The 24,865-nt window shown below is 40.4% G+C and overlaps 2 protein-coding genes across 3 annotated transcripts in view; one reads left to right on the forward strand and one right to left on the reverse strand.

The window, feature by feature from the left end:
* The window catches only part of C1H22orf39 (chromosome 1 C22orf39 homolog), a 255,521-nt gene that overhangs the window by 168,352 nt on the left and 62,304 nt on the right, over positions 1-24,865 (reverse strand). The gene's annotated exons all lie outside the window — the stretch shown is intronic.
* YPEL1 (yippee like 1) lies at positions 13,924-23,903 on the forward strand. 2 transcript variants are annotated; one of them, XM_053471006.1, is made up of 5 exons: positions 13,924-14,085; positions 19,213-19,491; positions 21,274-21,317; positions 22,642-22,750; positions 23,018-23,903. In XM_053471006.1, the coding sequence occupies exons 2-5, from the start codon at positions 19,375-19,377 to the stop codon at positions 23,105-23,107; spliced, it is 360 nt and encodes a 119-aa protein (XP_053326981.1). In that variant the 5' UTR covers positions 13,924-14,085; positions 19,213-19,374; the 3' UTR covers positions 23,108-23,903. The 2 variants fall into 2 exon arrangements, with proteins under 2 accessions (XP_053326981.1, XP_053326972.1); XM_053470997.1 differs by having other exon boundaries at positions 13,924-14,070.

Consider the following 24,865-nt stretch of genomic DNA (forward strand, 5'->3'; position numbering starts at 1 on the left):
TATGTTCTATTGATGTATTTAACTTTTTCCTCGATTGGTTGAATGTTCTATATTTCTGGCTTAAACTTGTAAAAAAAACAAAAAAAAGTATCTTGTAAGACAAAACGAAATGCCGATTAAATCATTAAAATTGTATTCCTGTATTACCAAAACATTATTGCGCTATGTACAGTTTTTTTTTCCCCTCCTCCTCCAACCTTTTGTTAATCAGTCAGGAAGGACCATTTAGAGATTGAAAAGCTGTTTGTCATAGAAACGCAAGATTTTTTCATAGCACACAAAAGCAGATATATATATATATATATGGGGTAGTAAATGCCCTATGTGCAAAAAGTAAATGAACAAAATAGTTGATGGCAATGAAATTGAAAAAAAACAAGAAAAATATATTGAACATTTTTACATGATGTACTATTTAAAGGGAAACCCCCACAGTTTAATGTTTTCTGCATGTATCGTGATTGTGTTGCGTACCTAGTAATGTTATTGGGTAACACGAGGAAAACAAATCCTTCATTTTCCTAGTTTTTCTATGATTTACATGCACTACCTACCGGTTTCACTACAATAGTGTGTATGTAATCGTGCATATGTGATTTTCACACCCTATGTTACGTGTAATGGAATCTGTGCCATGATCTGATCTAAGAGTCTTCCTGGTCGCAAGAACTAGCTTCCAAAATAGTATGGAATCCTGGGAAGGTGAGTACTTGCTTGCAAGAGGGATGGATTATAATGTTTGTGACTGACATACATAGTCTTTACAACCAAAGGCCGATAACAAAACAATATAGCAATGTGGTTGGAATGCCCCTTTTAAGAGCAACTATTGGATACTTGGTTATTTGATGTAGGAATTGCAAGCATTTTTCATAATGGTGGAATGCCAACTAAATGTTCTACGTTCATACAGTTTCATGTTTCAATCTACCGAATGTGAGCAGAAAGCATCATTGAACAACGAAGATGTTTCTTGTTAATTCCTGTAGTATAAGAAAGACCTGCTTCAAAATGGGTTCTGCCTGCACATTAATAGATAAACCAAACGCCTGCTCTACCGGCCAGGGTTATCCTTTGTGTCAGCAAAATGTACAAAGTTCATTTACAGTTGGCACTCTAACACAAGCATGCGCAAGTTTCTTTCTTTAGCGGTGGTTGCATCCTCTCTTTCGGCTGAACAGACTACTGTGCAATTCTCTATACATCAAACACCGCAGTGCTATGGGAGGCTGTCCCCTTATCAATATCAATGGAAAGCATGCATTTGTGTGAAAAAATTGTGATATAAGAAAAAAATAAAAACAATGCTTTCCCTGCACAGTTTTCTATACTTTCTCCCTCTTTTGGTAAATTTCAAAGTATAGAAGTTTTATATACGGTAGTGTGCTCCAGGAGGCTGTTTTTTCCCCTCATTAATGTGTTATTGACCAATAGCTTCTCGATCCCTTAGCAGGTTTCTCAGCTTTCATTTACTTCGGAAAGTAACAAAGACCATGGAGCTTACCTGAGCAGGGAAATTTCATTTGTTACAACACAGCAATCATCGTTGTGAATATGAAGACTGTTATCCATGATGTTCCATAGTATTTTATCGAATGTCGACATTAAGCACTGTTTATTTTGATTTAGGTGGACAAGATAATCTAGTTGTGCCACATCAGAAAAGCACCTTCAGGGTTCATGAGTTAACTTGGGAAGTACAGCAAGTTAAATCCCCCTAAGCTTCTTTGCAAGCTTTTTAATTTCCCCAGTGTAAACTATAGTTTCTTGTAAGTGAACTCGTTGACTGGAACTACCAATAACTTGGACTTTTTGTTCATCAAACGTCATTTCTTTGGAGGCGTTAACTTTAAAAACTTACTTGGACAGTGCCAATATTGTCTGATCAATTCCTTGTCATTGGGTTCCCTCCCTTGTGTTCCCCATGCTTACAAAGGATGTCTTAAGAGATGAACAAGAATCGGCAACCCGACAGTGGAGAAGAGGTAAATGAATGAAAAGAAGCAATCCTGCAAATCCTGATAAAAGTGAAAATACATTTTCCTGTAATGAATGTTTTAAGGAGGTTTATAGCTTTTAACCCTTAAGTACCATTACATAGATTTTGTTCTGGGTGTGCAAAGTTGATGTGCCACTTTATATAAAAAAAATCCTGATTTAAGTCTGGTACTACAGTCAGTACCTCCTTGCTCCTCCTTTTGCCAATTACAGCAGGCATTATGCCAGAATCATCCATCAGACTTCCAGATGGCTTTAACAAGACTTGGCTTGTGTATAGTGATATTAGGCTTATGTGCAGGTGCTCTGTGATAGAAACCTATTTCACGAATCTCCCGACAAAACTATTCCCTGTGCAGCCATGGCTTCCAGAGGTTCTTTGGAACTCCGTAGTAAGCGTTCCAACTGAGGTCGGGATATTGTTACCCTCTTATGCTGTTCTGTGATGATGCGAGGGCTACCGCTTACAGGCTGAGCTGCTATTGCTCCAAGATGTTTCCATTTCACAATAACAGCACTTGGGGCACATATTTAAAAACATGGCCTTCTGGGACACCCCATTGAAAGTCTCTGGGCTATACCGGATGGGCCGTTGCACGGTCAATGGAAAAGTCGTGGCTGTGTTTAGTATTTAACAAGTAAAATAAAACCAAGGTCTATAGCAAAAAGTGGCAGAACTGTCATTTCTTGTCCTGATTTCATTACCGGTACCTCCTCTCAAGAAGAATAATCTGCAAACTCCTGTTAACAGGAAGATGACAGCTCTTATACTAGAAGTGTTTTATAATGAATGTATATTTTATAATCTGTTAACCATTAAATTGATTTTTTTTTTTGTGTGTGTAAAGAAACACAGAATCTAATGTGTGATGAGCTGCGCTGGGTCATATAAATGTGTAGGTTCTGTTATATGCCAGCTGTTTTTGTTTCCGTTCGCATAAAACCATATAGGATGTTAAATGAAATGCATAAACTTCAATTAGAGACCACGTTTAAGTGTCTCGATGTAAATCAGAACATGCATTGGCTGCGGTAGGTACAAGAATAGATGCAAGCGCATTGGCTTTGCAGTTTTCTGAATTACATCAAGTAATGCTGCCACTTTCAACAAATGGCTTGCTGGCATGGCAACATGCTGCATAGAAAGTCACACGAGTAAAAGAAAAGCAGCCACCGAGTGCCATGGAGATGTTTAACCCTTCCCGTCCTCCGAGCGGTGTGTGTGTGTATATAGTGCGTCAGTAAATTCACTGCTGGCTCCTCTAAAACGGATTGGGTTAAATATCTTTGTTGCTAGAGGCTGTAGCTTAGCACTTGTTGCTGTGGCAGCATCATGTCCTTGGATACGGCAGCCGCACTAGGGAATTTTGTAATTTCATACAGTTTTTTTCTTCTCTGCACAAAGCAAGGTGTCAAGTGCATGTAGAGGTGGAGAAGAAAGTGACCTTCTATGGAGAGGACGCAAGCACGATGTTATACGTTGGAAGAAGAAAAAAATCGAAGAAAAGGGGATGTGAAGAGTGTAAATGGCCTTTGCGTTGCGCAAAAAAAAAAAAAAAAGGCGAGGGGAAACAGGTGGTTCGCAACAGATTGCACAACTAAACGGGGGGGAAAAGCAGAAAATTGGTAGTTTGAAGTACACGATTGAGCCGTGTATATTTTACGTGTGCCATGGGGTTTTTTTTTTTTTATGTCTCATCACCCCTGTTATTTTATGCTTGCAATAAGTTGAGCAGCTAACTTATGTGATTTCTATTTTATTAAAATGCAGATATTTCCTGATCTAAATATACTGTAGATCATCTTCATTGTTTTCATGGGGTAATTTAAAGAATGGCGAAAATAGTTTTTTATTTTGAAAAAAAATAGCATGTTGGCTGTTCTTAGAATTGAATTGCCTTTCTATGCTGATCCAGCCATCTATATCATAATCATTCAGTAAATAGAATAGAAGATTATAGCCTTAAATATAGATATTTCTTTCTGGATTGAATTACATTTGACCCCCAACTTAAATGAAAATGTACACATTATTTAGTTGTCCATACAATTCTCCTAAGGCGGTATAGTAGAGGCAATTAGTATTATATATTATATTATATATTAAATGTGTTCTTGAAAATTTGTTAAACCAGCCATACGGTTTGACAGATTTTCTGAAAATAAAAATAGGCTCCATTTGCATATATAATCAGATGAACAAGTTCTATCTTACAGAAATCACACAGAATTCTTATGTTTTCAAGGGATGGCTATGTTTTTAGAAAATTACGATGTCAAACCCATTCGTGGAAGATAACTCCTTCGCGGCCAAAGACGAGGCACAGATCCAATAAAAAATGCAATACTACGGTAGCGTTGTTTCCAAGAAATAGTGTTTAAAGCAGCAGTTCTTTAGGAAAGGTGTGCTTGATAGGTTGCAGATGGAAGGACAGTGGTAATGAGAAGTATACTGAATCTGACAATTTGTCTATTCACTAAAGTAGGTTTGTCAAGTGAGTTAGCAGGAAAGCTATAATTTTAACACTCCAGCTTAATTAGGTGTTGAATGGCCAGCTCCAGTAGGCTTCTTTCACAATCCTCAGTCACTTCCTTAGTAAGTACAACCAGCCCATCTTGGAGGAGAAACTTGTAATGCTTATTTGGTGAGTTGAAACAGCAACCATCCACAATAAACACCTTGGAGAGCTGTGGGTGTAAATATGCTTTTGAGCACCCAGCCATTACATGAGACTTGCACGCTTTACGGTTCTTCGGACACGGGTCCCAAATAAGGATGTGGCAAAAGCCAGTCAGCACTCTTGGACATGGTCCAAAAAGGATTGAGAAGAAACTGTAAATGTAAAAAAAAAAAAAAAAAACAGTTTATTAGGTGTAATTGTTCCTATGAGTTTTGCAAAATATAACATAGAAAGTATCAATATGTTCTAAGAAATGTTTAAATTAATAAAGCATATATAGAAAACTAAGGGGTTTGGGAAAGGGGGCTGTATCTTAACAAAGGTGCGTTTCACCCTTTACGATACAAAACGGGTCAGTTTCGAGGTTCATCCCATTGGCATTATCTTCTCATGATATTACAGAGAGTGGTAAAGAGGAAGATTAGGTAAGCCAAGACAACAGTGGTCATTGGACATAGTTGTTTTTTTTGTTTGTCCTGTTTTCATTTTGAAACCTGTGACTATGTACAGCAAAGCAAACAGATGAAGCAAGGACCCCAATGGCTGCAGAATAGCAGTCTGTCTTTTAATCAACCTGGAAGATGATAAATGCACTGCAAAAGGGGGTTCTGGTGAAATGGTAAAGAGCAGCAGAGAGAGCATACTCCCCATGCATGGTACTGTTATAAATAATAATACATGGATACCACTCATGAAGTCAGAGGGGGAAAGAAGTCCATAAGGAGTCTCACTTGAATAAGGTTGAGCGAGGAGGTCAAATATGTTTTCTGGGTCTACCCATTTTTTTTAGTGTTTCTAGTGGTAACCCAGCCACTTGTGGTTAACTCGCAAGTACATTACTCGTTTGCCTGATCTCCTGCACACTTTTTAAAGGTGCTTGTTGAGGTTAAGGTCAGGGGTAACTTCTGGTTAGTGTCATCTACGGGACTTTTACTGAAGGGGAGAAGGGTCTTTTTAGACCCTGCAGGGATCTCTGCTCCCCCTGCTGGCTGATCGCACGTATTGTCACCATGACTTAACTGGCATCAAAAACATATGCAAGGTCTCCAAAGGGCTCTCAAACCGTACTGCACTGAGAACGGTGAAAAAAAAATTAAAACAATGTAATCAATTAACAAAAGTGCAGCCGATAAGTCTACAGCAACTGTGTGAAGCCATCATGTCCGTATGGACCAACATCTCTGAGGAATGTTTCCAGAACCTTGTAGAAAGTATGTACCGAATAAAGTGGCCAGTGAGTGTATGTAATATTTGGTAATATGTAAAGAATGATGTGGCACTCTTGAACATAAAAAATATGTATGTGGGATATGACAGTAATTAGGAGATGTTGCTGAACATAAACAGGGTCATTGTTCAGCTGTGGCACCTCCAGCATATACATTTTAAGCAAAATTGTTTCTATTTTAGCATTTTTTATTATTATTATCACTAATATAATAATATGGTATTATGATGCTTTATGTATTTCTATGATGGCACTATTTCTCTGGAACAAAACAATGTAGAACTTGTGCTGGCTCATCAAAAATGGGAAAGGGGAACCATGGTTTAAAAAACAAAAGGTAAAAACAACTGGTACTTAGGTTATGAAAATACCCTGGTCCAGAAGCAGTTAACATTATTGTCCATTGGAACAAGGGGCCTAGCCTAAACCCTGAAAACTGCGCTAGACCACTATCCTTCCTCTGACAAGTTTTACTGTAGGTTATTCCAGAGAACATGTTTCCAGTGCTGGTGTGTTTTACACCACTCCAGCTGCCAATTGGTTTTGTGCATTGTGAACTTCAGCTTGTGTGCAGCTGCTCAGCCATGGAAACCCATTTCATGGAGCTCTGGCGCACAGTGCTTGTTGTGATGTTGCCTCCAGACCAGGTTTGGAACTCTTAGTGGATGATGCTATAGATGACAGAAGATTTTTTTACACTCTACATGTTTTATCACCGAGCAGCCCATTTTTTGAGTGTACGTGTTCTACCACTTCATGGTTAAATTGATGTAAGACACTTACAGGATCCGCCCCAGGCACCAAATAATTTAGGTACGCCCCTGCTGGCAAGCCAGATAATGTCATGTGCCATTTTCACAATAGGGTCAAGTGGCCTTATATGTGGTTAGTGGTATCCCACTTTGGTATCACAGGTGCCTTTTTCAACGGGCTATGTCTCTCTACAGCTCTCCTTCTGCAACACTAGCTACTATGGGATTCCAATCATGCCATGCCTCTTTTCACCCCTGTACCTACCCTTGTAATGAACCCTCCTATCAGATCTAACCCTGACATAAAGGTACTCATGATCCCTCTTTGTACCTACGATTGATTGTGTGTCAGCCCATGAACAACTTCTCTAAATGTGATTTCATTGTTCCTATGTAATGCATGGTTACCTCTTTACATTCTATGTATGATGTAATAAAAAAATGCTGTCGCCACCACTTAATGTATACACTCTGTTTTGTTTGTCAATAGCTCAGTTCCAGGATGTGCAACTATGTACTGTATGAGAAATTCTATGTATTATACCACAGAGCACATAAAAGCACAGAACTAGAAACATAGAATTTGATGGCTAATGATTACCATTCAGCCCATCTAGTCTGCTCATGATAAAACCCTCAATAATACCCTATTGAGTCATAATACAGGGTGACCAATATCTTCTTTATCCAGGAACCCCTTTAGAAAATGTATATTGTAGAGTTGTATTTAAACCATTGCAGCATCTTTTAGGAGTCCATGTTGAAAAGGACCTCATGTCCACCTAAAAATAATTAGAGCATACATAAAGAAAAAGAAATGCCACAAACAACTATATGGATGGAGGCATTGCTTTAAAAGAGCTGTGATTTATATTTCTATGTAGACAATACTGGCTACCAAGACTTGGCCTTGAGTATCCTGGCAATAGATATCCATTGAATCCTTTAGGATTTTATGGCTGGAACTTCAGAGGTTAAAATTTTCTGGAATATAGGAGCATTCATGGAGCATTGAGTGTGGGATCATGAGCTGTCTTATCAGTGCTTTCCAAGGCATAACTTCACACCCACTTTATGTGGGAAGCATCTGTGTAATGTGAAGACAATTACTTCACAACCCTACTATTATACCTACTTATCCTCAGCTGCGTCAATGATCATCATTACAGGGAAAATAAGCCCGCAAAATGAAAAATACAAACTTTTTAGCAAAGCTACTGAGCCCCAACCATGTTCATTAAAATGTTGCTTCTTTGACAACTTGTTTTGGTGATTTAGAGCTGAGAAAAAGAAAAGTAAAACAAGGATTAGTTAGATTAAAAACAAAAGAAGGAATGTATGTAGAAGAGGATAAAGGTTTAGCTGACTGCTTCAATTAATATTTCGGTTCAGTTTTTACAAATGAAAATGAGGGAAAGGGACCTCAGGAAAAAACGCTGAGGCATTTAATACACATGAGTTTATCAAGGCGGAGGTTCTACTCCATCTGCCTAAGGTAAAGACAAATAAGTTGATGGGGCCTGATGGGATACACCCCAAGTTATTAAAAGAGCTTGGGGGTGTACTAGCAAAACCGTTAACTGATATATTTAACGAATCATTGGTAACGGGAGTCGTCCCAGGGGATTGGAAAGTAGCGAATGTTGTGCCCATTCACAAAAAAGGCAGTAGGGAGGAGTCGGGCAACTACAGGCCAGTTAGTCTTACATCTGTAGTGGGGAAATTAATGGAAACTATGTTAAAGGAAAGGATTGTTGAACATCTGAAGTCACATGGGGTTCAAGATCAAAAACAGCCTAGGTTTACCTCAGGAAGATCTTGCCAAACGAATATTATTGATTTTTTTGATTGGGTGACTAAAGTGATTGATCAAGGTGGTGCAGTAAGCCTTTGACACTGTCCCACATAGAAGACTTATCAATAAACTGCAATCTCTGGGTTTAGATCCCAATGTTGTTGAATGGATTAAGGAGTGGCTGAGTGACAGAAAACAGAGGGTTGTAGTCAATGGCCTATATTCAGAACAAGGTCTTGTTACCAGTGGGATACCTCAGGGATCTGTACTTGGACCCATTCTCTTTAATATTTGTATTAGTGATATTGCAGATGGTCTTCATGGAAAGGTATGTCTTTTTACTGACGACACAAAAATTGCAACAGGGTTGATGATCCTGGAGGGTTAAGTCAAATGGCAAATGATTTAGGTAAACCGAAAAATGGTCAGAGTTTTGGCAACTGGCATTTAATGTAGATAAATGCAAAGTAATGCACCTGGGGCATAAAAACCCAAGAGCGGAGTATAGAATATTTGTTACTGTCCTAACCTCAACGTGCGAGGAAAGGGATTTAGGGGTAATTATTTCTGAGGATTAAAGGTAGGCAGACAATGCAGTAGAGCAGCAGGAAATGCTAGCAGAATGCTTGGTTGAATAGGGAGAGGTATTTGTGTACAGATCACTGGTGAGACCTCACTTGGAGTATTGTGTACAGTACTGAAGACCGTATCTCCAGAAGGATATAGAAATGTTGGAGAAACTTCAGAGAAGGGCTACTCAAATGGTTCATGCATTACAGGATAAAACTTACCAGGACGGGTTAAAAGGATCTTAACATATATAACCTGGAAGAAAGACGTGGCAGGGGGATATGACAGAAACATTTAAATACTTAACACGTTAAAGGAAGAGAGTTTATTTAAAAGGAGAAATAGTAACACAACAAGAGGACGTAGTCTTAAGCTAGAGGTTTAAAGGTAACATCAGGAAATATTACTTTACGGAAAGGGTAGTCGATGCATGGAATAGCCTTCCAGCAGAAGTGGTAGATACAGTGGTTAATACAGTGAAGACATTTAAGCAAGCATGGGATAGGCAAAAGGCTAAGCTAGATATATTAAGGAAAGTATTCAGAGGTTGGGCAAACTGGATGGGCTGAAAAGCTCTTATCCCCCGTCACTTTCTATGTTTCTACATGGAATTCTTCCAAACTGCCTGGATAATTTTTGTATTACCACCAAAAAGCATTTCAGATGATGTTTAAGGGGGATTATCTATGAAGGGGCCTACTATTTGATTTTACATTAGCTGATCTCATTCAAAACTTTGCCCATTCAGCTGCTGACTATAATGTTTGCATTATTGGGGCCACTAGGCAGAGCCATAAGGCTAATGTATATATAAAGTGTTGAAGGTGGCTTGAGATTGGCTTGCGAGCAGGGCCCTCTGTACCTAATGTATCAGTTTGTCATAGTTATATGGGACATGGGGCTGCTTCTGATCTCATGGAAATTCTGGAAGCCCTGGCCTACATAACGACACTTGCAGTTAGTATAAAATGCACATAAATGTTTCCTCCATGGAACAAAATGCCAATTCCATTTAAAATACACAATATATCATTTATTAGTATACAAAAAATGCTTTTATGCGTTGCTGTATCCTCTTCCATCCTTGTTGCTACTGTCATCACATTGTGGTGCCCCACAATGACCCATTGATGACCCATTAACCAGGGCATCTAATAAAACAGATGTTTAAAAAACACAAGATCTAATATCTTCCTATACGACCTGCATTTTTTCCCCTTTTGTCTATATTTCCTTTTGCTGCAGGGTCCCCTTCTCTCTCCCTATGAACTCTGCCCCCATACTCTTTTACCATATCCTAGAAACCAATGTTCAAAACCTGAATCTCATATGATATGAACCAACTCATACGCAATTACTCACATACCCCATTAACCCACTACATCCCTGCGGGAATGGTCTTGGGCAGCTGAAATTGCAACATCCCAGACCCTAACTAACAATTTAAGTAAACTGCCAAGTTGAAAGAAGGATACCATACTCAAATACTGAAATTCGTCATCATTGTGGTCCCTCTACAGTAAAAAAAAAAAAATTATGCATGTAAGCAGAAAAAAAAAGTTAACTAAGTACCTCCATGTCCAAACTATTCTTGTACGACCCCAAAATCGGGGGATCTCATACATAAACAAGAAACGGACAGAGTAAACGGGCCAAGAAAACGGAATTCTCATCTGATGGATAATTCACTTGTAAATGTGCTATGCATTGCTGCTCGGACTTTCCCATGTCTTGCTTTATCTACTATGCAAGAAAAAGCAGGCAAGTGGTTTATTACAGTACAGGCTGCTGCCACCTGGGGGCTACATCCCAGACACAAAGAGAACTGACAAGACAATAAAAAGTCTGGCAGCAATTATCCTTATCTTACCTATGCCACACAGCTGTATGCAGATCTGCAAAATTCATTTAACTCATTTTAGAGAAAAAAAAACTGCTTTTGTTCATTATGGCTTTTTTTTTTGTTTTTATCCATAGCTTTCATTATCTGGTAGACAGATTTTTTTTATTCAGCTGCCAACTCCCTCAAAAACAGACACAATTACTTCAAAGTTCAGACCCACATTACAGATGGAATAAATTAACCTCTTAAGGACAATGGGCGGTCCCTAAACCCATTGAAAACAATGCATTTTGAGCCAGTACATGTACGGGCTTTGTCATTAAGGGGTTAACAATGCATGTATGCTTATAGCCTGCTTCTGGGTTCATTTAATTATCTTTTTTTTCTATATTTTCACTGGCAATGAGTTAAAAAAAATGTTAGTTTTATTTCCATAAAATAATATTGATGATTTCCTAGATTGTTGTATCATATTATAGTACTGATGCCCTATTAGTGGTTATGATTGGTCTGCAAGATGTTTGCAAAGCAATTTATAACACATCCCTCAGCCCTGATGTCTTTGTGAGAACTTGTTAGGACTTTGGACTTGGTGGCCAAGTCCCCTGCATACTTTATTATATCCATGTACGGGCACCGTTTGCTACCGTGACACACTGTTGTGCACATGTTTAAAGTTTTAGGATCTAGGAAAATTTTGCTGAGAACACTATTATTCCAAAAAGAATTCAGAAAATGGTATGAATAATATTCAGGACACATGCTATACACCTGCAAAAGGGGGCCAACTACATATTAATGTCTCTGTATGTCGAATGTGATATCATAACAATCTCTGTTGGTGCAATGGTTAGGTGTCCCAATACTTTTGTCCATATACTGTTTATGTATATTTAAAACACACGCACATGCAGAAGAGGTAGACAACCATGGGTTTTGTGATCAGCCATCACTTTATGCTTCATAGGTACCTTGTACACCAATTTACCTACAAAAGGTATAAAAAAATTTCATTGCCATTTTAAGGTCACGTCATCCTGATAGAGGTACTTGTATTAATTAAAGGAATCTTGATCTCTTATGTCATCAAATATGAATATTGTTTTTTTGTACTCAAATTCTGGAACAAGCTGTATTAACTATGAATACGCATAGTCTACTGTTTCTTTCTAGCGTAAACGTAACCAATGACCTGCAACAGATAAGTTTATTCTGGTAACAGACGATGCTCTATGACAGAACCGTTGCTATGACACAGAGCCCCATGGTGATCATTATGGTGTCATTACTCTGTGTCATCACCTGTTTGCCGCAGACAGGGCTGGGGTGAGTTATACCCTCACCACGTGGAGGACTGAACTCCAAAAAAAGAAGCAATCTGGCACCAAGGTGATCCAGCAAACTTCATACTTGTAAAGGTTAGGTTTTAATGGGTTAATATTATTGCTTTCATTATTTACATGATCATCGTTCTTTAACCTGTCATCCCGCTTGTTCTAAACCAGGAGATCTGTATGTTCAGAAAGCCTCTCTGTAAAAGGTGGACGTTTAGAAGTAACGCGCCTGACAATTTCATGCCAATGTATTTAAAAAACGCAATGGGAAATAAACTAAAAAAAAATAAATCTAGAAAATCACTGAATTGTTTTCAGATAATTTTACACAATAAAATTTTGCATTATTCCTGCAAGATCGAGTTTGCGCCTTAAAGCATGAAATACAAGCATTCAACACTAGAAGGCATGCAACACCACTTTATGCAAGCAGAGGGAAAACAAGCAGTTCCCGTGTAAATATACACACAAACACACGTGAACGGTGTATGTTTGTTCGTGTCAGGGGTCGTTCTCTCAATAGACTGATTTCTGCTAAAATGTTTTCCTTACACACAAAAAACATCAAATTTAAAGAAATCTATTGAAACATGATTACATTTATATATAAGGTAATAATGTACACGAACGGGAAGCATGTACAGATCAGTGTCTGGTACGTATGGATAACACACGAGGGTCTTGTATATGGCCTGCAGCTGTCACAGGGAGCTAATAATAGTGGCCTGCGGCTATCGGCGGTGCCAGCGCAGGTGATGTCCCGCATCACGGCTGTCGCCATCAATACAAATTACTAATCGTGACACCTTGCGGCTCCGTGGTCTATTCACTAAAGGGAGAGTTGTATTTCAGCTCGTTTACTTCACTATACATTATAAGCGGCCAAACCCAGTGAGAGATTGCCACGCATTAAATTATGCATTATACAGGGCCAGGCCAACCATTCTTGCTGGAGAAACCTGCACGTATCGGCCCTCCATGGTGAGGCAGTTACTCTCCGTTTAGTGAATGGATGCCTTTGCGTGTGTGGGGGGGACATAATGCTAAACTCGTTAAGACAGCTGCAGTCAGTGCTGGGACTTCGATGGCGACCTCTAAGCACAAATGGCGATGCGGGCTCGGAGCGCTGGGCATGTATGTGTGAAGGCACGCGTCCCCGGTTACCGTGCGCGTAAAATCAGGTGGCGTTGCGGGTTTATCGCACTCACAGCCATCAAAATACTAAAGCGCTTCAACCCTAACACAACCATTGAGCGGCGTCACGCGCCTGTTGTTTATTTCTGCTGCGCGTCCCAGACAAGAGCCGCATGCTGCGCGGGCTCGCGCCTGTTGTTAGGAACCCAAACAGCAGCGCAGACGCCCGCCTCTTAGCGCTGATAGGGACATGAAGTTAATTGTCATGACCGCAAGCCAATCAGAACTCTACTGTACAGACACAATGTTGTCATCATAAGTGACGCCTATTCGCTTTATTTCTCCTCCCCTACTGCAACCAAAACATCCTTTGTTTCGAGGCAGCCTCTGCTTTCTATTGGGCTGCATGCTCCGAGGGAGCGAGGTGATTCGTTGTGACGCACAGGGGCTGGCTCATTGATTGGTTAGTGCGTCTCCAATGTTTATGTTAGAAGTTGATTGGCTTTTTGCAGTGTGACTGTAGAAGGTTACCAAAGTCTTATTGGTTACTGTGAGCTTTCTCTTCTGACGTAGATTCCCTCCCATTCTCCCTGTAAACCGCCGTGGACCGTCTTCTAGTCAGAAACAAAACAAAAGCGGCGGGACGCGGTGGAGATGATGGTGAGACGTTACTGAAGTGTGGGCCGCCTGGAGAATGAGCGGCGTGGACCCAGACAGAGGCACGAGAGAAGAACGGTACAGCAGCACCGAGTGAGAAGGGGGGGCGAGTGAAAGCTGCTCTGATCAAAACAAAGGGGACCGTGAGGGGCCCCGGATGGTGTCAAAGGGAGACAATTGTGTCTAAGCGGGAATGGGGTGCCTGCGGAGCGCGTCGGGTAAATGTAATGATGGGGGGGTCGCCGTTGGGGTAACAGCATTGGAACCCCGGGGCAGTCGTGGTGTGGGGTATCAGAGTGCACTGGGGTGAGATAGGTTCAGAGGCGCTGCTGTCCTTAGTTTTACCTCATTGTCAATTAACTTCCCTAATGGGAGACGTCATTTTATAAATGCTTAACCATTACACTGCCTTTGAGATCCTCCTGTGCAGTATATAAGTAATCATTCGGTGTAATATAGGGGTTTGGATTATCAGTGGTCATCATAATTTCATAATTTGCCACTGAAAGCCACTAGTCTGTTGTGTGTGTGTGTGTGTGTGTGTGTGTGTGTGTGTGTGTATGTGTATATATATATATGTGTGTATGCATTCTGATATGTAGTGCACAGCCTTGTACTGCACCCTGGTATAAGGCTATCTTAGACAGATAATGGTTAAAGCCCCTGTGAAGTCACATGATTTCTACCCTTTTGGTAAAATGCGGATAATAAGATGTCCTTTTTTTTATTAAAAACGTAGCGACACAGTTCCGCTCCAGATCTCATCACCCTCCTCCTCTGCGGCTTCGTGTGCCATACTGGCTAATACGTGGGCAAGCGAGCGGTTGGGAAGCTGTGTGTCGTTACAATGCGTGTAGTTCACGTCATTCTCGTTCGGGTAATGAGATTATGAATAACTGGAGCACTTTGGAGCGCAGCACGTTACTTAACTCTTCTTGGCGGTGGCAAGAAAGAAACGAGTCTCTATCAGCCCTCCTGTCAGTGTGATTAAACCTCGGGAGATTTCTCTTACTGAATCTATGATCAGTCCTTACTTGATGATGTAATAAGAGTATAATAATAATGTAGAGGGTAATGAGGCGATCAGGAATCATCTGAAACATACTCTAATCAGAAACCATGTAAACGAGTGGAATCCCCTTCAATGTTTTATGTGACTCCAACGCACGCTGGTCCCACAGGGAAGTTAATAGAAGTAGCCGAGCCTCTCGTGATGAGGCAGCAGGGTCTTGAGCTCTGGTATTTGAGAAGGTCCCTCAGGCATGGTTGGAGAAGCGCTCTACCAGGGGAAGCCAGCATTAAACCACATGTCTCCTTTTATTCTTCTGCTCAGCGGGAAAGGATATCGCAGTCCCGTCTTCTGGGTACTAATGGCTATAGATTAAGTAAAGCTGTGTGGTTTGGGCTGTTTGCCACTCGCCTTTATCACCTTGGCGTGGAGATATGTGCATTGCTGACACCTTGGGATATAGATGGCTGGAGTACTGCAATACATCACATTCCAACAAGGGCAAACAGGGCTAGTTGTCAGAGAGAGGGGCTTTTCTTTTCTACAGGTGTCTGATCAAGTAGACAGACTTGAAAAAAACTGACAAAAGCTTGGGTTATCTGCCCAGCTTCCTTACCACCTCTTTGTTCTGTGTTTTATGTCACCAACCTGACTTGTTCTAGAACAGACCCGGACCGTTCCCCAAAGCCACGGCTTCTAAAAGCCCCCGCTGGTGCCTAGCTTTTTTACTGCTTTAATGTCTTTTCCTTCTAGAAATAAATGGCTAAGGAGATCAAGCAGGCGCTCCAGAATTCCAAGTGTCTGTTTTAGAAAGTAATCCTAGCACTTTGCCACCATTTGTTTACGCCGTTGTGCCAAAGCACTTGCTCTCCTTTCTGTCTGGGGACTGTCTATCCATGTTTTGTGCAGCGAATGCCCCAAGCTGTCAGTGAGAACTGCCTTACTGGCGGGCCGTTTTCTATTTATAGTTCCATGTCAGCAGAGTGTTTCTGGAACCAGTAGCTTTTTTTTTTTTAGATGCCATGCCCCCATTGTGCTTATTCTGTATGGAAGGACAACAAAGATCTCAGAGGACTTTGCTCTGAAATCCTCACTAATTGTTTTTCTGTGCGTCTCGTATTGCGACACAATGCATTGTATGATGTTTGCTCTATCACGATTTTGTGCTCGGTAGTATATTTTAGCTGCTGTAGTATGATTTTAAGCTTTTTCTTAATGTTATCACATAAGTATCTAAGATCATTTTGGTGTTTATTATATAGCTCTTCTTTCCTTTTGGTTTATTGAAAATAGCTATTGTAGGGAGAGAGCGTACGTGCTTGGCCATGATTTCTAGAATGTGTCTCAGTTCTCTGGCGGTTACTGTTCTGTGTTAAGTATTCTAGAAAACAATTAATTCTCTGGGATGGGTTTTGTTTTAATGCAAATGTACAGAGACAAAGGATAATGTAGAAGAGCCATGTGCTTTTCTCCTTTGTGCGGAGAGCGGTCTATGAGCCGCCTCTGCTTACGTTTGCTCAGACTGTTTGGATCACGAGAGGGCTGTCTGTTGGTAAATACAAATCTGCGCTAAAATAAGTTTACAAACACACACGTGCGCTCAATTGGGGGCGTTTATTAATGTGTTTATCGTAAATTTATCATAAATACCAGAAATGTTTTGCCGCCGCTTCTTTATGTTGGGTTTCTGGAATCGTAAAACTCGTGTGTACGGGATCCAAGCCCTACTTAATGAGTTAATAGAATAGACTAGACTAGATGGGTGTTTTAGAGAGGCTGTTTTTGGTGGGAAAAAATAAAAGGATAGGAATATGTTTTTGTGGAATGTAAAATGTCTCAGTGAAAGTGTGTTACGTGCACAGCTCAAGTCATGTATGTAGATGCATTAGCGGCTCTTCTGCATTGCCTTAGAACAACCACACAATTCTGATATCTTGTAGCTGTGATCCTGTACTGATGCGCTTATTGTCTGCTTTCTGCTGATGTGGACGTCACTGGAAGGGGGTTTACTTGGTTACCGGCCCCGGTCAGTCCTGCCAGCTTCTGTCCCTACAGACCCCTAAATAACCCTGCAGCCTCCTACATCTATAACCTCTTGTCCAAGCATAGGTGTAAATGCCCTCTTCGTTCCTCTCATGCCCTGCATCTGTCTTCTGCCGTCATTACTTCTTCTCACCCTCGTATGCAGGAGTTCACGCAGGCTGTTCCGCTTCTCTGGAATTCCCTTCCCCGTTGCGTCAGGCTTTCTCCCTTGCATGCGGCTTTCAAACGCTTTCTGAAAACCTGCCTTTTTAGAAAAGTATCCAACCTTTTCTCCTAACACTCTCAGCCATCATCCTAATCTGATCCACCAACAACCTCTACAGATCATCCGGACCCCATCAACTCATCCCAGTCCAAGCCGTCCTCTCTTACACTTTCACTTCCCCCTCAACCGCCCGCTAGATTGTAAACTCGCAGGAGCAGAGCCCTCCTCTCATCTTCTGTTCCAGTTTGTTATTGTTTTCGTTTTAATAGTGCTATGAAATCTGCTGGCGCTATATAAATAAATGCAGTGCAGTGTAAATTGAATGGCTGTCAACTGGATTGATTAAACCCGCAAGTAAACGTGTTTGATGTCCGTGTTGAATAACTGCATGACTTGTTGTGCATATGTGGTGCGCCGTCCTACTGTCAGAGGCTTAATGGGTAAGTGCAGAGGTGAAGACGAGACAAGTGAGCACTCCCCTCGTTTCACTCCTCTTTTGTTGACAGCCGTGTTCTCCTCGTGTGGTGTAGCCCGTGAGGTTTATCACTTGCTTTATATCCTGTAAGGCAATCTATATTTATTAGCTCGGGTGTTTGAGCTGTAAAGCAAAGAATGCACGCTGTGTTATTACCTGCTTGTAGATAGCACACTCTTATTTGGTTTTCCATCTGCTGGCTTTTCGTATTCTGGTTTCTGTTTACTAACCACAGGAAGGAGGAAGTGGATCATGTGCAATGTTTTCAGTATCAGCTCTCTCTGCAATTTGCTAGTAAGATGTTCTCCCCCCTCTAATAAATCTAGAAAATCACTTGACCAGCTTGTGCGAGTTTCATGTAAACGTTCCTGCACAGCTCTTGGGAAAACCTCCCTAAACTTGTATTTTAAAGTAGTTGGTATTTACTTTGTTAGGGGGACGGCACGCATTCTGAAGACGCCGTAGATACGTGCACCCACTGTTCTCCAGGATTCGCTAAAGGACAGAGCTCTTATTGGAGCCAAAGGGAGCTCCTGGAGATCTTGCATAAGGCATCCCTGTTGATGGCGCTGGAGAAAGAGGCCAAATGTATCGAGTTATTTCATTGCAATGATCCTATGTGCTGGGCTGCTAGATGTTGCTTTCTACCCGCACTCAGGCAGCATCCCTTGAATTTATTGCTATGTTAGGGACACTTTTTGCAATGTGCTCATTACAATTCATGTGGCTACTACACGAATGATGGAACCAAATGAATGGAATCTGTTATATTTTTGCATTAGCTGGTAACTTTTCCTTGCCCCGGCTAGTAGTCCCTTGTTTCTTTTGCCTACGCTGGCGATGTGCTGGTATTTTCCGGGGGTTCAGCTGTATAGCAGTGACAGTGAAAGCTATAAAAGCTTTTTTGTTATCTAGCACTAGGTGGGTTGGATTACTGCCGGCTGCGAGAATGTCATTGAGGGTGTTGAATGGAAAGGTTATTTTTGGAGGTGCCTTCGTGGGAAGCTGTCTGGACTCTACACCATCCCGTTCCAGCTCTCTGTGCAGCGACTCTCCTCAGATGACCCCCGAACAGCTGCTTTGAGAAAGTCACGCCTGGTCTAAATGAAGACATTTTTTGGCTACCTCTTGCTCCTCCATTAGCCCTTGCTAATTTTAGATATTTTGCTTGTTTTGAAAAAAATCAATGGATATATATAGATAGATAGATGTGTGTGTGTGTGTATATGTATATAATATATATATATTATACTGAAGCGTTTGTGATAGGTGCCTGGGATGGGCCATGAATAAACTAACTTAGGATAATGGGAATTGAAGTGCGTTATCCACTATTAAACCATCCAATTCATAATGGACGGACAAAATTAAACTGAAAGTGGAAGTTATGTACTGTTCAGTCCGTATATGTTCTTGTTGCTATAAACTATAGTGATCTCTGCTCTAAACATCGGATTAACGTATGCTTTTCTCTTTGTCTGTTTACAGGTTGACTTTCTCCTCTGTTGTCTGTGTGGGTCGTGCCACACACTCCCTAAACCAACAACGGCTTTTGCTTGCATTTTCCAGTGTTTCTTTTGTCAGCGAGTGCAGCAGAGTTGCAATTCTTCTAGTGCCAGCCCCGAGCTGAGTGAAGATCCGCCGTCCGACATGGTGAAGATGACAAAATCGAAAACGTTCCAGGCTTACCTGCCAAACTGTCACAGAACTTACAGCTGCATCCACTGTAGAGCACACTTAGCCAACCACGATGAATTGATATCCAAGGCAAGTGCATTCCATGAGTTACCTTTATTCAGCTGCTCCTTAGCCCTTATTGATGGTAATTATCCTATTAGAACAAAAATTCTTTTTTTATTAAATATTTACCTTTAGAATCCAGATGGGAAAGGATCTTAATTTACTAAATGCAGCTCATAGATCAATTATTCCCAGCTGTGAGATTTGGATAAATCATGACGGTACTTATCTAATACAATGGCATATTTTGTGGTTAAGGGAATAAATTACCTGTTGTTGTATCTAGAGTTCCAGATGCAGCATGGTAGAAAGCCTTCATATGCTGGCATATGCCATTCATATGTGTTTTAAGTGCCAGATAGCTTGTGATGCTGCATGCAGGGTGCAAGAGTTTCACAGCTAATTTGACATTATTCCTTTTGCAACAGAAACAATTCTTTTTTTTAGTAATTGAACCAAATAAATGCCCTCTCCTATCCCAGCAACCAGCTTGGATATTTTTATGATTAGTCAGATATTCTGCAGCATTGATCACACATTGCGTTATGAACGTTGTCTCATAAAGAGGAGTTACGCAGCACACACACCCAGCATCATCTGCTAATGGATCAAAGGTGCAACTTCTAATAACGTATTCCTTGTTGTTGCATTAATTGCTTGTTAAACACAGATTCCGGTTTATTGGTGTGGGTTGAAGGGTATTTAAACCAGTGAATCATTCAAAGCATTTGTTTCTGTGTAAGCTGCTGTTACTAATGGAAAAAAGCCTCCCAAAATCGAATATATCCAAAAGTCCCGCACTCGGCTATCTATATAATCAGCTAGTGACGTGCCCGGCTCCCGTCCAACCAGTCATCTACAGATATTATTGAGGGTCTACACCATAAAGACGTCTCCAACCAACTAGTAGTGCTTAATCAACTAATGGTTTTTTTTTTTGTCTTAAAGAACCACTTGTTGGTTGGAAAGATCGATTTCATGCTGTAGACCTCAATTGTTGTAGAGTAGATAAAGCTTACACTAATCAGCTGAACCTTTATTTTGTTTAACCTTTTGAGTAAATGTCTGGTTGCTTTAATCTGCTGGAGTCTTTCTGAAGCTCGTCATTTGAAAAGTCTCCTCAGGGAATACTCAGATCACATATATTTTTTATCTATTTAGGATGTGATCTTAGATCACTGCTTATTTTCAGCCAATGTCATGCCATCAGACAAGATGGGTTCCCTTTGCAACTACGTCAGGAATCATTTTTATGTTTTCAGGCAATAACCTCATTAGCTAGTAGCCACGAAAGGCTCACAATTGAATGTTGATATCCATTCACTGCTTGTTAATACTGTAATGTTTAACTGCATCGTTTCCCACGAGCTAATGAGTGCTCTTTCTGCAAATATTTCTTATTACAAAGCTACGTACTTTTTTTAGAGAGTATGATCAGTAGACATAGTTTGTCGAATTTGTCCCTTAGAGGATAATATTTGTTATGTAACATTGTTCTAATCTAGAAGCCCCAATGGCTTGAAGTAGAGTTGCCTGGGAAAAAATGGCCAATTTTGCAACTTTGTCTTAAATGCTTTTGCCTTAATATTAGTTCTACGTATCCCTTCCAGGGTTTAGAAACAAGTCAAGTTGGCTCTTAAAACCATCTTTCTGACTTTTTTTTTTATCCTCCATAAATGTATGCAGCGCTTTATAAAATAACTGCATTATTGCTCATGATCTTTGTAGCTTTTCTGTATAAAATGTATTATGTGTAATGTAATGTATTATATGTAATGATCGCAATAATTAGTCCTTTTCATTTTTTAGTCATTTCAGGGAAGTCAAGGCAGAGCCTACCTCTTTAATTCTGTGTGAGTATTTATTTTTAAATATATGATACATATTTATAATGTTGTATAGTTATAGAGGAATGTTTAATGCAGTTTCACATTTATTACTCACTTTAAATTGGACTTGTGGTGCATGTTAACTACTGAAACAGTTATTTTAAATAAATAACTGTTTAAAATCCATATTAGGTTAGTTTGTTAGAATGCACCCTGAATACCCTTTAACTGGATTTAGGGTGTCAGTAAACTCATATGGAAGTATAAAAGTGTCCGGTGCTGCTGGATTGGATTAATACTTACAGTATTCCTTAGAAATGCACAAAGTACATTTAACAAATCCGGAATCCTTTAAGCACTGGGATGGGGGGGGTGGCGGTTGCAATGGGGTGTTGTGTTGGTGCGAATCTCTGGATGTGTGTTAGTATGAGTTTCTGTGTGCGTGTGTGCATTATTGTGAATGTCTGGCTATGTTAGTATGTGTGTTAGTGGATGTGCGTGTGTGTGCTAGTGTTGAGTGTCTGGTTGTATTAGTGTTTGCGTGCTTGTGAGTTAATGTGCCTGGTTGTGTTAGTGTGAGTGTCCCTCCCGAGATCAGACTCTGATCCCCTGCTGGCCTGTGACCGTTCCAACCACGACCCCTTTTAAAGTAATGTTGCATATTAAAGGTCAAATACCCTCAAAGGAACTGCACTCACAAGCCGTGGACACTTCATTCCAGTTTGGTTTAAGTCCCATGTAATATAGAGCGAGGGACCTTGAGTTATTTGTAAGTGTAAGGCTTGGCTTGTTCAGGTCACATCCTTGTAAATAATTCTGTGAATGTCGGTTCGACTTGTGCACTATAAAAAGATCCCCTTGGAAAGAAGTGCTGAGATGTAACAATAGCTCTCTCACTTCGGTGCACCTGGTGCAGATCACATCTGGCATAGGAGTGTCTGCCAGACCGTGTTTGTAGCCTTTACGAGCTGGAATATGAGAGGGCCAGATACCCGGCTGTTGAATGTTCATTCCCAGCAAGATTAACAAAGTATCTTAACTGTTTGCAGCATCCACTTGTTTTGCCAAGATTTTCTGCTCTGGAATCTGGATCATCTCTGCTTTTGTCTCTTAATGCTATAAATTATTATTGCTGCTCCTACCGACAGACATAGTGGATCACAAGTTCGTTCCTGTTGCATTTTTCTGTCTTGTTTTTTATGCACTTTATGAAAAATGGACAAAGTTGTTTAAAATGAGTGTAAAATATCACCACCATGCGTACAAAAAGTGCCAGCCTTCAGTGGGTAATGGGCTAGAGAGTAATGCGAGCAAACGGGGTGCTTATTAGTCTACCTCTAACTTTCAGGGTGAATGTTGGCTGTGGCCCGGCAGAAGAGCGAGTCCTCCTTACTGGGCTACATGCTGTGGCTGATATATACTGTGAGAACTGCAAAACCACACTTGGCTGGAAATATGTGAGTTGCGTATTATTTATAAAGTTCAAGTACGTCACTGCTTCCTCTACGCCGAGAAGCAGAGCCCCCGTGAAATTATCTGGGATTAGTCAGTCCTGTTACTCCCCCACTATCTGTGTCCAGCAAAACATAGAATAACAAAAGTGCCTTAGATATTTTGAAATGTGTTTTATAAAAGAGCTCCCAGAAAGGTCTTGATGTGATTTCCTTGCCTCTACACACTAGTTAATGCTGTGTTTTGCATTATTTTTTCCTGTCTTTCCATAGGAACATGCCTTTGAGAGCAGTCAGAAGTACAAGGAAGGGAAGTTCATCATTGAACTGGCCCACATGATAAAGGACAATGGCTGGGAGTGAACTCCAAGCACTGCCCTACTTCAGTTTGCATCTACATGAAATATTCTTTAGACAATGATAAACTGAATCCATGGACTTGATGTTGGGCAACTAAGAATATAACTGAACTTTTATATATATATATGTATAAAATGAAAATAACCTCACGGACTGGTAGAGTAGCTGATGGGCTCTGTGGTTGGATTTACCACTCCGCAAACCCTCAGTACTTCCTCTCCTTTTTTTTTTTTTTTTTTTTAAACCACTTTTTGTCTCGTCGTAAACGTATTCTTATGTGAACGGCTATTATTTTCCCAGTTGCTGCTGCAGGAATCCGCAACACGTTGGAACGTTTTTCTTTCCTCCCCATTTCTAAAACCCTTTTTTCTAAACTCGCGTCCAAGAGACATAATGTGAATTTCTCTGATGGCTTGCAGTTCCAGTCCTTGTGCATGCCTATAATCTACATCCTCTCCCTCCTTATTCTATACCATGTTTAAATGTGGAGAGGTTCACATGCATTTGTGAGAGAACGCGCTTTTTTTTTTTTTTTTTAAATACTCCTGGTTACCTGGTTCACGCTGCAGTGCAGTGCGTTCTATGAATTTGGCTGAAGAGGATAGGATTTCTGCTTGGAAGGCAAAGAAGAAAAAGATAAGTAAATGTATGTTCAAGGCCTTCACAAGAAGTGCATCACTTAAATTTCTTTGCTGCTGGAAGGATCATTTTGCCTAAATACAAAGATGCGGTTATCCCGCCACCTTCTAGCCACGTAATCCTGGTTTACACAAGAAGAGAGTCTGTGACTCCATCCCAAGTTGAAAAATGGTGCTTACTTTCCCCCAAAACAGAGAATAATTTCACTATGGAGAAAGACTGCTGACATTTCACAACTCTCAAAAAGAAAAGTCTCTTTCGTGACCACCCCCACCCCTTAAAAATGTTTATTAGTCCTGCAATTAGTCTGCATAGCTGGTTCCTATGACAGCGTAAATGTTTTTCAAAATCCTTTATTCGATGTTGGTTAATGTGGGCATCGGAGGTTTCGTATGGCGGGTTCCATAAACCATTGTAGTTTTCGTTTAATGCACTGGACAAAAAGGGCATTGCAGATCGGTTAGTAATTTTTACTCCTGCTTTTTGCACACAGACATGCTAGGATGGAGAAGGTTCTTCACACTGCTTGGCTTATTTGTATAACAGTACAGGCTTTGCATGTATGCAAGTTGGTTACTATGGGTGTAGGTGGTTTGCTGGTTAAATCATTTCCCAACTTTATTATTTACACTTGACTTAATGAGAAAAGTAAAAAAAAAAAAAAAATCTAACAAAAATGTTATTAATATCCTTAATTATTTGGAACTCATTAGTTGTTCTAGGTCTGCTGCAGCTGCTTCGAAATGGGTAAGAAGATAGATTTACCTTTTCTCCTGTCCAAAGATATATACACTACCATTCAAGAGTTTGGAGTCACTTTTTGGGGGGGTTTTCCCCCTTAAAATAACATGAAATGGGTCAGAATACAGAGGCCCTTGATTGGTGACCATCACTCCTGTGTTCCAATGGCACGTTTAAGGTTAAAAGGCTAATTGACCATTAGAAAAACATTTTAAAATTGTTACAGCTAGAAATGTCCCTGTTTTTCCCATGAGAACAGCTGAGTGACCCCAAACTTTTAAAAGGTAGTGTGTGTAAATATATAAAATATACACAGACCAGGTACCTAACTTTTGGCGAAGCTATTAAATTAGCAGCTGGTTGCTGCCAAGGAATGTACAA

This window comes from Spea bombifrons, chromosome 1 (assembly GCF_027358695.1).
Source record: "Spea bombifrons isolate aSpeBom1 chromosome 1, aSpeBom1.2.pri, whole genome shotgun sequence".
NCBI classification, from domain to species: domain Eukaryota; kingdom Metazoa; phylum Chordata; class Amphibia; order Anura; family Pelobatidae; genus Spea; species Spea bombifrons.

Excerpts from the sequence above, each read along its gene's own strand:
- YPEL1 (XM_053471006.1), top strand. The coding sequence starts at position 19,375 with ATGGTGAAGATGACAAAATCGAAAACGTTCCAGGCTTACCTGCCAAAC. Across the intron at positions 19,492-21,273 it reads ACGATGAATTGATATCCAAG|TCATTTCAGGGAAGTCAAGG; the intron begins GCAAGTGCATTC and ends TTCATTTTTTAG. Across the intron at positions 22,751-23,017 it reads CCACACTTGGCTGGAAATAT|GAACATGCCTTTGAGAGCAG; the intron begins GTGAGTTGCGTA and ends GTCTTTCCATAG.